The following is a 14771-nucleotide window of genomic DNA, read 5'->3' as shown; positions in this document are numbered from 1 at the left end:
GGTTAAATCCAATTAGAGTCAATAAACCAGTTTACTGGTTAAGAGTTGGCTCTTGTACGAAGACACTTTTGCATTTCTAGGTCGAATGAATTAATTTCTTAACTCTCACGGCTTGTCTTCCTCAATAGTCATCTTGTAGACTGAGATTAGCCATTGTATTAACATGATAAGTAAAGACTAAAGACTTACGTCTATTCAAAAATATTTAGTGTATTATAACGATAATCTATGTAAGAAAGATGAATTCAATCAATTCAGAAATCTACATAATATATATCTTAACATTTATTTTCAAGATACTATAAACACTAAATATACATGTAGCATGAAATTAGACACAAATTTTCGAATCTTAAAAGCAGCTCAAAATATAGTTAGCATTTTTTTTGGGTTCACAAATATATATTTCATTTATATTAATCTCAATCCCATGCGTAGGCAATTTTTAGCGACTATATATGGCAAAGTATTTGTTTGTATATTTTCCACATTTGCAAATTAAACACAAATGGCTTTCAGGTTTCCTCTCATGGCCTTCCTCGTATTCGTCTCTCTCTATTTAACTTCCGGATATTCTCTTTCAACAATATATGATGTCTCGAAGTAAGAACACCTCATACTCCTATATTTCACTTGTTTCATTTTGGTTGCAACTAAATACATACATATTGTATTCTTTTCTTTTTGTTTAGACATGAAGATGAATCTTATGTTATGGCTACGAGTGATCATGGATCGCCTATGACCGTTGTTGAAGCTGAAGTAAGAACTCCAAATCCTCAAGCTCTACTTGATGGCTCAAAAGTGGTTACGAATACTGTAGTTTCTAAGAGATCATCAAGCAAAAGTAAAAAAGGTTCTCTTAACTAAAGAAAATTGCTTTGGTTTAATTTACGTTGATAAGAGATTCTCTTAAGCTTTTAGTATATACTAAATTTGATATTAAAAAAAACTTCAAAAAATTTCAGGTTGGAAGAAGAAACATAAGAGCAAGAAAGTAGGATCAGTGGATGTTGAAATCTGTGTCGGAATCATCGTAGCAATTGTGGTTATCATTATTTTGATTTGTGTTGTATACTTTTTTTGTCTGAGACCAAGAACAAAAAGGGCTCAAAGTATATAGTCCACAATGTAACTTGCTACATTCTATATGTCTTTGTAACTCAACTTAATTATTACATTCTCTATAGATTAGTTATTTATTAATGAAATGCTAGTAAACTTTATTTAAACATCTATAGATCATCGAAAATTTAGACTCCCAAAACAGAGGATCGTGTCTTAACACATAATCGTTACCATGAGTTGGGGAGAGCTAAATTGTTTCTCTTCTTTTTTTGCTAAAAGTTTTTTCTCTTCTTATGTGCGTGATTTGTTTTAGTTTTTACTAATTAATTATATATTATGGCTTCCGTGAATTATTGTTCTCGTTATTTTTATAATTAATATACTTCTATTGAATTATTGATCTTGTTATGAATCTTGATTTTAAATAGAGTATCAAACTCCATAATGAAATTGTTTTAATGAGTATCAATATTGAGTTTGATTATGAAATTGATTACAATGGAACTAGTTTAAAGAGTATCAATTTCAATAAATATATAGATATAATCATATGAAATTTAAAAGTATCCAACACAACAAGCATACACTACCATATTGAATTAGATATATATATTTAATTTTCAGAACAAAACAAAACTAAAATTCAAATTGTCTGTTGGTATTTTTGAAGCCTCGGACCCCAAAGTATAGTTTTTCCAAACTTGATACTCTTACAATTAGATTCTCTAAATCTAGATTGTTTAAAGATATACTATGTCGAAATAAATAAGAAATTAAGATTTTCATATATAACGTTTCTCCTTTTTTCTTAAGTAATTGTAAGATTAACTCTATTTTTACATTCTACATTTAGACATCACTCTCAAGTCTCGTAAATAGACTGACGTATCCAAATCCATTGATTTTCGTCTTTTTTATAAGTAGAAAATCTAAAATTGTTAGACTACAATAAAATCAAATCCACTTTTTAAATTTTTTATAAAGCAAATGGAGGATAACCACATGCTTTAAGGAACTCGAATCAAAGACCTCAAACATAAAAATAGTCAAATCAAAAATCAAAACATACTTCCTTTGAACCTCCAAAACAAAACAAAAATCAAACTTTAAACATCTTTTCTTCACGTTCTATCATAATTTACAAAACTAAGAAAACTAAAACACAACAACACAAAACAAAAACAAAATGATGCTACTATTTAAACCGTCTTTAACTCTAGGAAGAAGGATAAAACCACGTCCATGCCAAAGCTTCTCTGAGTCTCTTCTAATGGATAGTATTGAAGCAGCTGAAACTCTCACACGTAAATGGATTTCTCCAGATCTCTCTAGTTCATCTTCTTGCTCCCTCTCCTCGATTTTCTCCACCGATAATCGCGTAGAAGGACGAAGATTCGTCGAAGTTATCAACAGCTTACAATACGCAATTCAAGGAGTGGTCTTGGTGAATCCTGAATCACCAAAGCTTACTAGAGCGCATAATCTTGTGACAATCGCTATGAAACAGTTGGAAAAAGAGTTTTACCGGATTTTAAAATCGAATCGACGGAATCTTGATCCGGAATCCGTATCCGTTCGATCTTCCCCATCTTTCAATGCAAGAAACAAAGTGTCTATTTATTCCCAAGTTCCAAAATCTGAAGAAGCTGATGTTATGACGGATTTGAAAATGATCGCTGATTGTATGATATCTTCGGGTTACGAAAACGAATGTATCAAGATTTACAAGAAGATTAGAGGATCAATCATGGTTAAAGCGTTGAGTAACTTAGGGTTTGAGAATCTAAGTTTTGGCAAGATTCAAAAATTGGATTGGGATAGTATGGAGAAGAACATCAAGAAATGGTTAGAAGCTACGAAAGTCCTAATCACAAACTTGTTCGAGGGAGAAAGAATCCTTAGCGATCACGTTTTCTCGCCTTCAGTCTCTGTCGCGGAGTCTTGTTTCACGGAGATCACGTTAGATAGTGCTTTAACACTCTTTATCTTCCCCGTGAGTGTAGCTCGATGTAAGAAAACCGTCGAGAAAATCTTCCTTACTCTCGACATTTACCAAACGATATCGCAGCTTATGCCTCAAATCGAAGAGATTTTTAGTTATGATTCGACTACTGCGGTTCGACTACAAGCTGCTGATTCTCTCAACAATCTCGGTGAAGAGATTAATTCAATGGTGGCTGAATTCGAAGCTTCGATTACGAAAGAATCTTCGAAAACCCCAATCCGTGGAGGCAGTGTTCATCAGCTCACAAGGTACTTGAAAATAATCTAAAAGGGTGAAATCCTCTAATTTGTGTAACGTTTAAGTTTATTGTATTAAACTGTGGACTTCCAACTCAAAACTAATTGGCAATGAATAGAGAGTCTTATATCTTATATATACCACTTAAGACCCTACTCAACTTTCGATTTGTAACAATATCCCTAATATATATAATTTACCATAATCATAACAGGTACGTAATGAATTTCATCGTTTTTCTCGCGGATTACCACGAATGTCTCGCTGGAGTTCTCACCGAATCGACGTTGCCATTACCGGAAGATTACTTTGGGAACAATGACGAAGACAACAACGAAGGAGAAACCGGATCTTCTTCTACTGTAACCACAAGAATTGCATGGCTAATCCTCGTCTTGCTCTGTAAAATCGACACGAAATCTCGAATGTACAACGACATGGCTCTTTCATACCTCTTCCTAGCCAACAATCTGCATTACGTGATCTCCAAGGTACGTACATCGAATATGAGAGTCGTGCTTGGCGACGAATGGGTAACGAATCACGAAGGGAAAGTTACTCAGTACCTCGAAAAATACGAGAAAATTGCTTGGGGAGAAGTGATAACGTCACTTTTCGATTCCAACGAAGAAATGCTCGAAGAACACGTGGCGAAAGAGCGGTTGATGCGGTTCAACGAAGGGTTTGAGGAAGCGTTTCAGAAACAGAGTGAGTGGGTCGTACCGGATTCGAAACTTAGAGACGATTTAAAAGATTCCGTGACGGAGAAGTTAACAACTGTTACGACGACGTTTTATGAAAAGTACCACGTTGAAAATTGGGAGGAAGTCAAATTTGCCCCTGAAGATTTGGATAATTACCTCTCTGACCTTTTCTTAGGTACGGGACGATCTTGTATTATCGTTCCTTCGCTTAAACAATCGGACTCGGGACGTTCACTTAAAGATTCAGAATCAGGACGTTGAAGTTGGAGTGGCATGTACGTAAATATATACTTTGAGGATCTTTTGATGAAATAATGATCGTTGGATCGATCATTGTCGGACACGTGTTGACCGGTGAAGCCTGTGATTGGTTAGCAAGTGAGAGTGTTTTAGTATGAATGTGATCCAATATTTGTATAGCCCACAAAACGAAGCAGCCCAGTTTAGAAGATGTCATTTATGATAAGCCTAATAAATTTGTGGCTGTGTGACGATTTATATAGGATAACAATGATGTAAAATTTATTTTGTATCAATTAATTAACAAAGATTACCTCAAAGTTTCGAACGGATCCTATTAGAAAGTAAATAAAGTTTATAAACAAATCTGAATGGTTAAGGAAGCTTGTCAAACGTATGGAAAAATGGCCATAACCTTCAAAAGATGATAGTATTTAGTTTAGGACAGCTGAATGATTTGTTATTAGAAAATTTAGTTAAAGATGATTTTTTTTCTTTCTTTTATCTTTGTATAAAGTATAAATTAAATTTTCCTTTGTATAATATCTGCTCTTTTTTAGACTAAAATACTCATTAACTTGGTTATCATACGAGAGAGAGGGGGAAACGAAAAAAAAAAAAAAAAAAGATGATAGAGCAAAAAATTGAGTTCAAAAAATCTTTGTGATACATTAAAAAAAAAACAAGTTGTGCCTTTTAAATATTAAATGATTAGGTGACCAATGGCAATCTCATAAATGAAAGATGTTTTGGGAGCTTTTTATTCAGATATAGGATATTATTATAGTATTGTCACAAAATTATTTACCAAATACTGATGGTGTCATATAATTCACCGAATAATTATGGTAATTAAAAAGTTTTTTTGGGAGCTTTTACTTTTATAAGACTTTTAGTATAGTACTTTAACAAAAACATATAATAAAAATTTGCATGTAATTAGTTGCGTTGACTTGTATATCAACCATTGGATACAAATAGTGCATTTGAAAATTGAATTCTTATCGTTAATACAACTAGTATCGAAAGTGAATGAACAACGCACCTGCTACCAGAACAGATTAAGACAAACGTAGGTACTAAATTACGTATCTACTACCAGAATAAATTTAAGTAACAAATGTTTGATTAGTCTATGAGACCATGTCTTTCCGTGAACTACATAATTGATAATATATTTGTCAACTTTAATTCATATGAAAAGTCAAGACTAGCAAATTTGGTGTCAAAATCTTATTACAACAATATACTAAATTATGGTTTTAAAATAATAACTATATATATAGTCTACTTACACTTAAGGTCTTATTTTTTGTAAGTTTAAGATTGAATATTATTTTTTTTTTCTTTTATAGATATTTCACTGACTGTAACTAAAATGTGTTCTAATTTGGATACATTTTCCCCAAAACTGAAAAAAAAAAAAAAAAAACTTGAATGGAATCAAAATGAAAAAAAAACTATGTAAAAGCTTACAACATTGTGCTAGTTTACATAACGCAAGTTGAATTTTGTTTATAAAAAAATATATATTCTAAATAATAATAAAATTAAAGCCGACTTACCCCCATCCACACTAAAAGCTGAAATTTTAATTCCATACAAGTTTTTACATTGCCAAGAAGAAAAATAAAATTCGGAAAAATATTATATATTTCAATTCGGGAAATTTTATAAAATCACCAAGTGTTTTTACTACTTCTCTATTTTATAAATAATCTATTTTAGGTGTTGTTAGCGTTGTGGAAAAGAATATTTTAATTTTAATAAACTTCAGGATTGTTAAACCCATAAAAACAAATTAGGATTAAAATGTTTTGACAGAATTTATTTTCCAGTTTTTCTGTGTATAATAATTTAACCTAGATATAGTATTTTCGTTTTGAATAATTAAACTGGATATAAAGTTCATGATCGTTGTCTCAAATTTTTGTAATCTTCCAAATTTAGCAATCATAGAATAATTTACCTTAACATATAAGAAAAAGATCTTTAAAAAGTAACAAATACTTCTGCGTAGTTGAAAATAGTTAAATTCATATAAACCATTTTTTCATCTTCTAGATTAAATCTCTTCTATCAAAAATAAACATTAATGACATTCCTACAGTATTCCCTGAGCCAAACATAATGTCTAGCTTTTTCTGTATATATGAATAATTTTACATGTTATATACACATTTCATGTCTAATCTATAAAATGTGACCACATGGAGGATGTTCGACCATTATTGGAAAATTTTGAAATTGTTATGTTTAGAAAAATACAGATAGGAATTCTCTACTACGACTGTATTCATTTATTGATTGCTATATATAATCATATACTGAGATTTTTACGAAAGGGAAAAATCAAATTGACTCATTATGGACTATGGACGAATTAAATGAACAAAACTAAACAAGTGAGTAGACTTAGTAAAGCTTCCCACGTGCATGTGTACAAACAACTTATAGTTAAATTATGGCCAATTAACTTGACGATGTCATAACCAGAAACGCCCAAAAGAATGGCAATTTAATATATTATTTTTGTGTTTATAAACGTAAGATGATATTTTATCATTTAGCTTTCAGAATAGTTATTCTCGAATACGATGGTATATACAACTATGGTATTTAAATACGATAATATATATCGTAACAATCTTTAAAATTGTTTAAAATTAACAACTCCTATAATTATTATCTATGATTAAGTATCCAAAATGAGAAAGCATGTAAAATTTGCAATATTTAAGATTTTCTACAATTAAAGATTTGTATAAATATATATGATTACGCATCCAAAATGAGAAAAAGAGTTGAACTTGCAACGTTTTCAAGTCAATTTTAGAATATATACCAATGATATCATAAAAAATCATCCATATTTCTTTATTGCACAGTGCAGTTTGCACTCAAAAATTCAATTAATTGTTCCCCCTTAATACATATAACTATTAGAATTTGTTTTTTAAAAACTATTAGAATTATTGTTTGATATGTTTTAGATCAAAAAATTAGATTAAATCATAATGTTATTTGTATAATTTAAAAATACTCCCTCTGTTTCTATATAATTGTAGTTTAAGCATTTTTTTTTTCCAAAATAAGTGTTGTTTTTAACTTTCTATGCAAATAATAAATATATTTAATAGTTTCTAACCAATTATATGTAATCATATATTTTTTTATTGGTTGAATTGGTTTTAATAAATGATGTTTTTATATAAAAGAGGTAGATTAAATGAAATGTTTATAATTTTTTAATATGTGTGTAAAAACCTTAAATTACAACTAATATGAAACAGATGGAGTATTTTTTTGTTGTCAATTTCCTTTGAACTTGCTGAAAATATTTTGCAAAAAATTAAGGTAAAAACATGAGTATTTTATTTGACAATTCTCTTTTTTGGTTAAGAAAAATATTAAAAGTTAAAACATTTTAGATATCTTATTATAAGTGCTGGTCTAGTTAATTTTTATATAATAAGAAGAGGACATTTAAGTGCTAGTCTAGTTAGTTTCCCTATAATTATATACTTACTATTTTTACATAATAAGAAGAAGACTTTTTACAATTAAGTGTGATAAACGTTGACCAAGCAGATACATTGTAGAGTGTAGTATTAGACATTAGTGAGTTGTTATCAATCTTTGTCACTATTTATTGTACGCACTAGTAATATAGTACTATGAATGTTTATCTATTGGAACTATAACGGCGAAGACATCTTTTTGAATCAAACAATTAATGAAAAGAAAATTGGACGAAGTCTTTCTGCTTGACTATTAATGTCGTCTCCTCATTTATAATCTCAGTCTCCGAGTCCGATCTATCACGGAAGTCAAAATAAACCTCACTTCAGTAGAAGACTTCTAATTACAAAATTTGTTTAAATTAGGATTTCAAGCAGCCTAGTTGACTGCATTTAAGATAGTTCGTCGTTATCTATCAAACAACCAAATTTTCAATAATCTAAATATCATCTTATCCAAACCATAATGTATAAAAGTCAGAAAAGAACTGACGACTTTTAAAAAATTTAGAAAAAAAGTTTGAAAAGTGTAAATGAAAATGTAAAACAAAATTGATTAATAGGTTTTTTTTCTAGATAAAGATGATTTACATGTTAACAAGATAGGACAGAACTAAACCACTCTCCAAAAGTAATGTTTATCTTCGATGTACCAAATAACTTCCACGATTGTAAAAAACTAATATTCCAAACTCTTGTAATATCGAATGATTCATTGGCGAATTGTAAAGACAAATAAAAGTGTTACAAACTTATATGACAAAGAGAATAATGGTGACAAAAAAAGGCAACACAAGGTTTAAAAAATATGCTGTCTTTGCATAAGTTTTTTCGATTAAGAAATGATCGAAGAGACTCAAGAATTTTTTACTAGACCAAATCGAATAAGTGATAATGTAATATAACCAGTGACTGGGAATTGTTTGACAAAAAAAAAAAAAAAAAAAAAAAAAAAAAAAAAAAAAACCAGTGACTGGGAATTCAAAAACTTTTAATCTACAAAACTACAAAACACTAAGCTACGATTAATATTCTAAATGTGGCCCTTGAACTTAAATTTGTTGTGTGGCCTAGCTAAAACTATTGCTCTACTAAAGGCGAGTGCCATATAGGCCCAGAGCCACCACAAAAAACCGTGTACAAATGATAGTACGGACGAGTCGAATCTTTGAGGACCAATTTTGTTCCATACTAAAGATGCTAGGACAAACGAGTTTCAAGCTAAGTGACAAACATCAAACAAGTAATCATGCATAAAGATTAGAATTACAAAAAAAAAGTATATACGAATTACGAAACGATCATAGGTAAAAATATTTAACTAACGATCAAAGCTCATATAAATCCATAGTTAACCAATCTTTTAAGATTCACGGGTATTAAAGCACGATCTAGACTTGGGTCAATATAGCTTAAGTCTATTCAGCTTTTATTTTCTTTGCTAATCGAAATTTAAGAAGCGCATTAATCACTTGATCAAAACTGGAATTATTCATTGAAATGAAAGATCAATATTCCAGTTAATCATAACTCTGAAAAGCTTCACTTTTATTGATAACTCTAAATCGAAATTATAACTTTCATCAAAATTTCCAGGTATGTGAATAACTAAATTTCCAGGTATGAGTAGTGACATTCCGTGAGAAAAGAAAAATAACATAATGCTTCGAATGAAATCCAAACAAATGATGAAATCTAAATTCATCATATCTCTGTACGGCTACTTCCATAATGACCATTTTCACTGAACTTCGGATAACAAGAAAATTGGCGATGAAACGGTCTAGAAACCGATAAATATAGAATCACTATATTTTTTCTTCTTCCTAAGTATTTAATATATGTTAAAACTGTAGAAAATTATTTTGGTTCACTTAGTTTAAATACTTACTATTTTAATTAATATGTGAAAACATGGCGTCAATGAAACTAATAAAGGCATGCATGGGACTTATAAATTGCTGAGTACACGCACCTAGATAGACACCAAAAGTTTTTTTATAAAACGTTCGCATAAAAGGTTTGAGACTTGAGAACATTGTATGTCTAGTGTAATATTGACTTGAGTAATAAATTTACAAATGGTTGAAAAATACAATTAAATTTTAAAACAAAATAAGTCTAATAATTATTTGTTGTAATACTACAACTTGTTCGTTTTGTAATTAATGTGATCAAGCTGGATATTTTTCGTAGTATTTTATTTAAATAATATTTAGTTTGGAAGCAAGCTAATAATTTTAGAAATCCCTGTCTAACCATTTTTTTGTTAAGACATACTATGCAACGAGATTTAATTTCCAAGCAAGCCATGTGATATTATATTTTCCTTACTCTACTTCATTCACATATTAAATTTGAATGACTAATGACAGGTTATGATAGGTGTTCAAAACATAGCCTTTTAATATTTGGTGTAACATATATATCTATTCAAACATGATATACATAAATAGAAAGCCCTTCTATATCCTCTAACCAAACGAAATTATAACACAAAAATGTAGCCCTCAATCAAAACTGTTACGAGCATATCAACATGCAACTATAGATATTCAATATATCAATTATAATACCTAGTGACAATAAAACGATCAGTAAATTAGTAATTAAAAAGTGTAAAACATCATATCAAAGTAGATTTGAATCCGTATTAAATTGGCCACTGCAATTAACACGGCGGAAATAGTCTCAAGATTCCTAGTTATAGAAAGAAGTTTATTGAAATTATAATATACAGAAATAGTAACTCATGTTTTCGGAGGCATATAAAAATACACATAAATATCTATACACATGCACACACACCTAACTTTGTTGATGAATTTAATAGAAATAAGGTAGAGAAAGAGAGAGAGAGAGAGAGAGAAAGATTAAAAGGAAAACTAAGTGTTTAAGGCAATAGACAGAAGAGAAGATGGGGAAGTACTAAGAGAGACGCACGCAGAATATGTGAGCTAAAGTGTTGAGTGGTTTTTGTAATTTAAGATTGATACGTAATTACTTACTTAAGCCAAATTCGGTTGGTGGAAGTTGAGATGGCTTAAGACAACTTCACACTATCACTTTTGTGTGTGTTTTTATTTGTCTCCTCTTCACTCTCTTCTTCCTAAGTTCACATTCTTATCCAACTCACATTCTTTTATCACTCAAAACTATGAATATTAAAGTTAAATATTAGATCAAACATCAAAAGAAATGTGGTCTAGAGAATATCTTTTAGTATCCACCCATAGACTCTTTCATATCTCTTTTTTTCTATAAATTCTTTCGAATATCCGTATTATTTATAATTAACAATTCTTGAAAAGTTTAGTGGTTCGTATATATAATCGAAGAATTCAATGGATATCAACAAACGGATTGATGCCTAATTTTATGTTACGAAATGAGAGTTTAAAAACGTATAATATAAAGGAGAGAGAGACTCTCTTTTCTTCATATGCATATAAACTTTGGTTCAGCTTTCAAATGTAAAAGAGTTGTAGAGGACAAAAAATCAAGAGTGCTATTAAATATGAAAGAAATACATAATGGTAAATGGTGGACTTTCTTTTTTTTGAAAAAGGATTTGGTAAATGGTAAATGTTAAATGGTGGACTTATTTGTAAGGAAGTTTCTCTTATGTTTTAATGATAGAACATGTGAAGTCTTCTTCCACATCAACATGTCCCCACTTATCTCCTAAGTAGAAAAAATCACCTTAAACTTGTTATATCTTACCGTCAACGAAAATTTATTAAAATTCCCTTTCTTCAAAAATACTATTAAAACTCAATGGTTATGTAGAACCCACTGGGAAATTCAGAGCTGGCGTTTCCTCATCCATTCTCATATATTCTCTTATATAATCCCCTTTACAATCTCCACTTCATTTCCATGCATCTTACTCACTTCATCATCTCTTCTTAAACCCCAAAACAAACAAACAAACAAACAAAAAATACCAAAACAAAGAAGAAAAAAAAAATAACTATGGATCTTCTCTTTCTCTTTTTCTCTCTTCTCCTCTCTTACCTCTTTTTCAAGATCTGGAAACTCATAGACTCAAAGCAAGACAAAGATTGCTACATTTTAGACTACCAATGTCATAAACCAACCGACGATCGAATGGTGAGCACTCAATTCAGTGGAGAGATCATTTATCGAAACCAAAACCTTGGTTTAACCGAATACAAGTTCCTTCTCAAAGCCATAGTAAGCTCAGGGATTGGAGAACAAACCTACGCTCCAAGACTTGTCTTTGAAGGTCGAGAAGAGCGTCCTTCGTTACAAGATGGGATCTCCGAGATGGAAGAGTTCTACGTGGACAGCATCGGAAAACTCCTGGAGAGAAATCAAATATCTCCTAAAGACATAGACATCCTCGTAGTCAACGTCTCCATGCTCTCTTCAACGCCATCTTTAGCTTCAAGAATCATTAACCATTACAAGATGAGAGACGACGTCAAAGTCTTCAACTTGACCGGGATGGGATGCAGCGCAAGTCTAATCTCCGTAGACATTGTCAAGAACATTTTTAAGAGCTACGCAAACAAGTTAGCTCTTGTTGCCACCTCCGAGTCTTTGAGCCCTAATTGGTATAGCGGAAACAACCGTTCAATGATCTTAGCCAACTGTTTGTTCCGGTCCGGTGGATGTGCTATTCTCTTGACTAACAAACGTAGCTTGAGAAAGAAAGCAATGTTTAAACTCAAGTGTATGGTACGGACTCACCATGGAGCTAGAGAGGAGTCTTATAATTGTTGCATCCAAGCCGAAGATGAACAAGGCCGTGTCGGGTTTTACTTGGGGAAGAATCTACCAAAAGCCGCTACTCGTGCTTTTGTAGAAAACCTCAAGGTTATAACACCCAAGATTCTTCCCGTAACCGAGCTTATAAGGTTCATGTTAAAGCTTCTTATCAAGAAAATCAAGATTCGTCAAAACCCTAGCAAGGGCTCCACGAATCTCCCACCGGGGACTCCATTAAAGGCAGGAATCAACTTCAAGACCGGGATCGAACATTTTTGCATACATACCGGAGGAAAAGCTGTGATTGATGGGATTGGACATAGCTTGGATTTAAACGAGTATGATATTGAACCTGCGAGGATGACTCTTCACCGGTTTGGCAATACTTCGGCGAGTAGTTTGTGGTATGTGTTGGCTTACATGGAGGCCAAGAAGAGATTGAAGAGAGGAGATAGAGTTTTTATGATAAGCTTTGGAGCTGGTTTTAAGTGTAATAGCTGCGTTTGGGAAGTTGTGAGAGATCTTACTGGTGGTGAATCAAAAGGAAATGTGTGGAATCATTGCATTGATGATTATCCACCAAAATCGATTCTGAATCCTTATTTGGAGAAGTTTGGCTGGATTCAAGATGAAGATCCTGACACTTTCAAGGTCCCTGACGCTTTCATGTAAAACGTTTACGCACAAAAACGCAAACGCAAACGCAAAAACAACACAAGGTGATACAATATTCTCTCTTTCTTAATTTCTTCTTTTTTGCCTTTAGTTAAAATTTTTACGTTTTTTTGTTTAAATGGATTGGAAAGGAGATATGAATGTAAAAGAAACTTTAATTAGTTTTTTTTTTAATATGATTTTTTTTGGGTGTTATAATTTGTTAATTACATACTTTGAAATAAGGGTTTTAAGGGACATGCACTTCCAATACGATGAGAATTTACTAATTTGCCATCATATTGGAATGCTGCCTTCTTTTTTTCTTGTTAAATGTTGTATCAATTTTATATTTTTTGTAATGTTCATTTTTCACTCTATGTTGTACTTGTTTCGCATTAACTCAAGCTTGCCACTGTACATATTCATTCTATTTTTCTGTAACTTAAAAAAAAAACTATACAAGAAGGAAATTAAGGAAAATATTCAAGAGTCAAGACTATAAATCTCATTGAGTGTGAAAAGTTGATAAATAAAGAGTCTGCAGTGGACTGCTGAATTATAATGTTCAGATTCTGAACATGTCTTAATCTACGTTTCGTAGTTATAAAATCATATTTACATTGACATGCAACATTATTTGTTTTTGCTATTTTCTATCCTCAGAGCAATTCATGCCAACATAAAGGTTTTTTAAGAAAACGAGTTACAACACAGGAAAAAAAAAGTCTGTTTGGTAGGCAAACATTCAATGGGCATTTGATTTCATTACCTGATTTTGGGCCCCATTTGTCTCCACAGAAAATGACAAAATCGTCATATTAATATTGCCACGTCCTCGACTAATTGTATTAGTATTAGTATTTGATTAGGTACGCTTAATAAAAAGTATACCCTAATACAATATAGTAATACTCCTGCATGACGACAATTTTTTTTTTGTTTAAGTTTACTAATCCCTCAATACATTTTTCAGGATCGAATTAGTTAAAACGTGTTTAGCAATCGGAAAACCTAATAAATGCGTATAACTATACATCATTATGTCAGACTGTTCATGGTTTTTTATGCCATCACTTTCATACGGAGAAGACCTAGTTGGAGACGTTATTATCGTTCACTAGATTATGAGAAAGCATCTTCTCAAATCAAAATTGGTTCTAATCTGTTTATTTTTGATGAGTCAAATGTATCGAAATATCCTTTTCTTGAGTGCCATTGTTACAAGGTTTCAATAACGTTACTCAATTTAGGTTTAGCTAATAAAGCATTCACAATTTATGTTTATCATCGTTTATGGGCTAACTAAAAAGAAATATGATAATGAATTTGATTAGTAAGTTTAATGGTATCAATCACAAAGCAAAAAAAGTAAACAGAACAATAGAAGTATATATTGACTTATATATTTTTGTATCACTATTTTTATACAACTTCATCAACTTTTACCATTACTTTTTACCGTTGAAAAACTATTATCGTTTTTAAAATCAATTGACCGTACGTATTGATATATTTCTGGTTAGATACTAAATTTGGTTACAGACTTACAGTATGGTTCTGCCACTTACTTTATGAATCTATATTCTCTATAACTCACTAAATATA

At 31.1% G+C, this 14771-nt stretch overlaps 2 protein-coding genes across 3 annotated transcripts; both read left to right on the top strand.

Moving 5' to 3' along the window:
• The first annotated feature begins 2057 nt into the window (after positions 1–2057).
• Positions 2058–4619, top strand: EXO70H5 (exocyst subunit exo70 family protein H5). The gene is made up of 2 exons (NM_128425.3): positions 2058–3321; positions 3525–4619. Exons 1-2 carry the CDS (start codon positions 2255–2257, stop codon positions 4273–4275), a joined length of 1818 nt encoding a protein of 605 aa, NP_180432.2. The 5' UTR covers positions 2058–2254; the 3' UTR covers positions 4276–4619.
• Positions 4620–11482: 6863 nt separating this feature from the next.
• Positions 11483–14432, top strand: KCS12 (3-ketoacyl-CoA synthase 12). Of its 2 annotated transcripts, NM_001336183.1 has the most exons (2): positions 11655–13228; positions 14140–14432. In NM_001336183.1, the coding sequence occupies exon 1, from the start codon at positions 11751–11753 to the stop codon at positions 13179–13181; it is 1431 nt and encodes a 476-aa protein (NP_001318305.1). In that variant the 5' UTR covers positions 11655–11750; the 3' UTR covers positions 13182–13228; positions 14140–14432. The 2 variants fall into 2 exon arrangements, with proteins under 2 accessions (NP_180431.1, NP_001318305.1); NM_128424.3 differs by lacking the exon at positions 14140–14432 and having other exon boundaries at positions 11483–13644.
• The last annotated feature ends 339 nt before the right edge of the window (positions 14433–14771 follow it).

Source organism: Arabidopsis thaliana, chromosome 2, assembly GCF_000001735.4.
Source record: "Arabidopsis thaliana chromosome 2, partial sequence".
NCBI lineage: Eukaryota > Viridiplantae > Streptophyta > Magnoliopsida > Brassicales > Brassicaceae > Arabidopsis > Arabidopsis thaliana.
This window is presented reverse-complemented; position numbering and strand designations above follow the sequence as displayed.

What these genes read in the sequence shown, in the direction of transcription:
- EXO70H5 (NM_128425.3), top strand. Translation starts at nt 2,255, where the DNA reads ATGATGCTACTATTTAAACCGTCTTTAACTCTAGGAAGAAGGATAAAA. An exon ending in AGTGTTCATCAGCTCACAAG is followed by an intron (nt 3,322 to 3,524) that starts GTACTTGAAAAT and finishes TAATCATAACAG; the next exon opens with GTACGTAATGAATTTCATCG.
- KCS12 (NM_001336183.1), top strand. Translation starts at nt 11,751, where the DNA reads ATGGATCTTCTCTTTCTCTTTTTCTCTCTTCTCCTCTCTTACCTCTTT.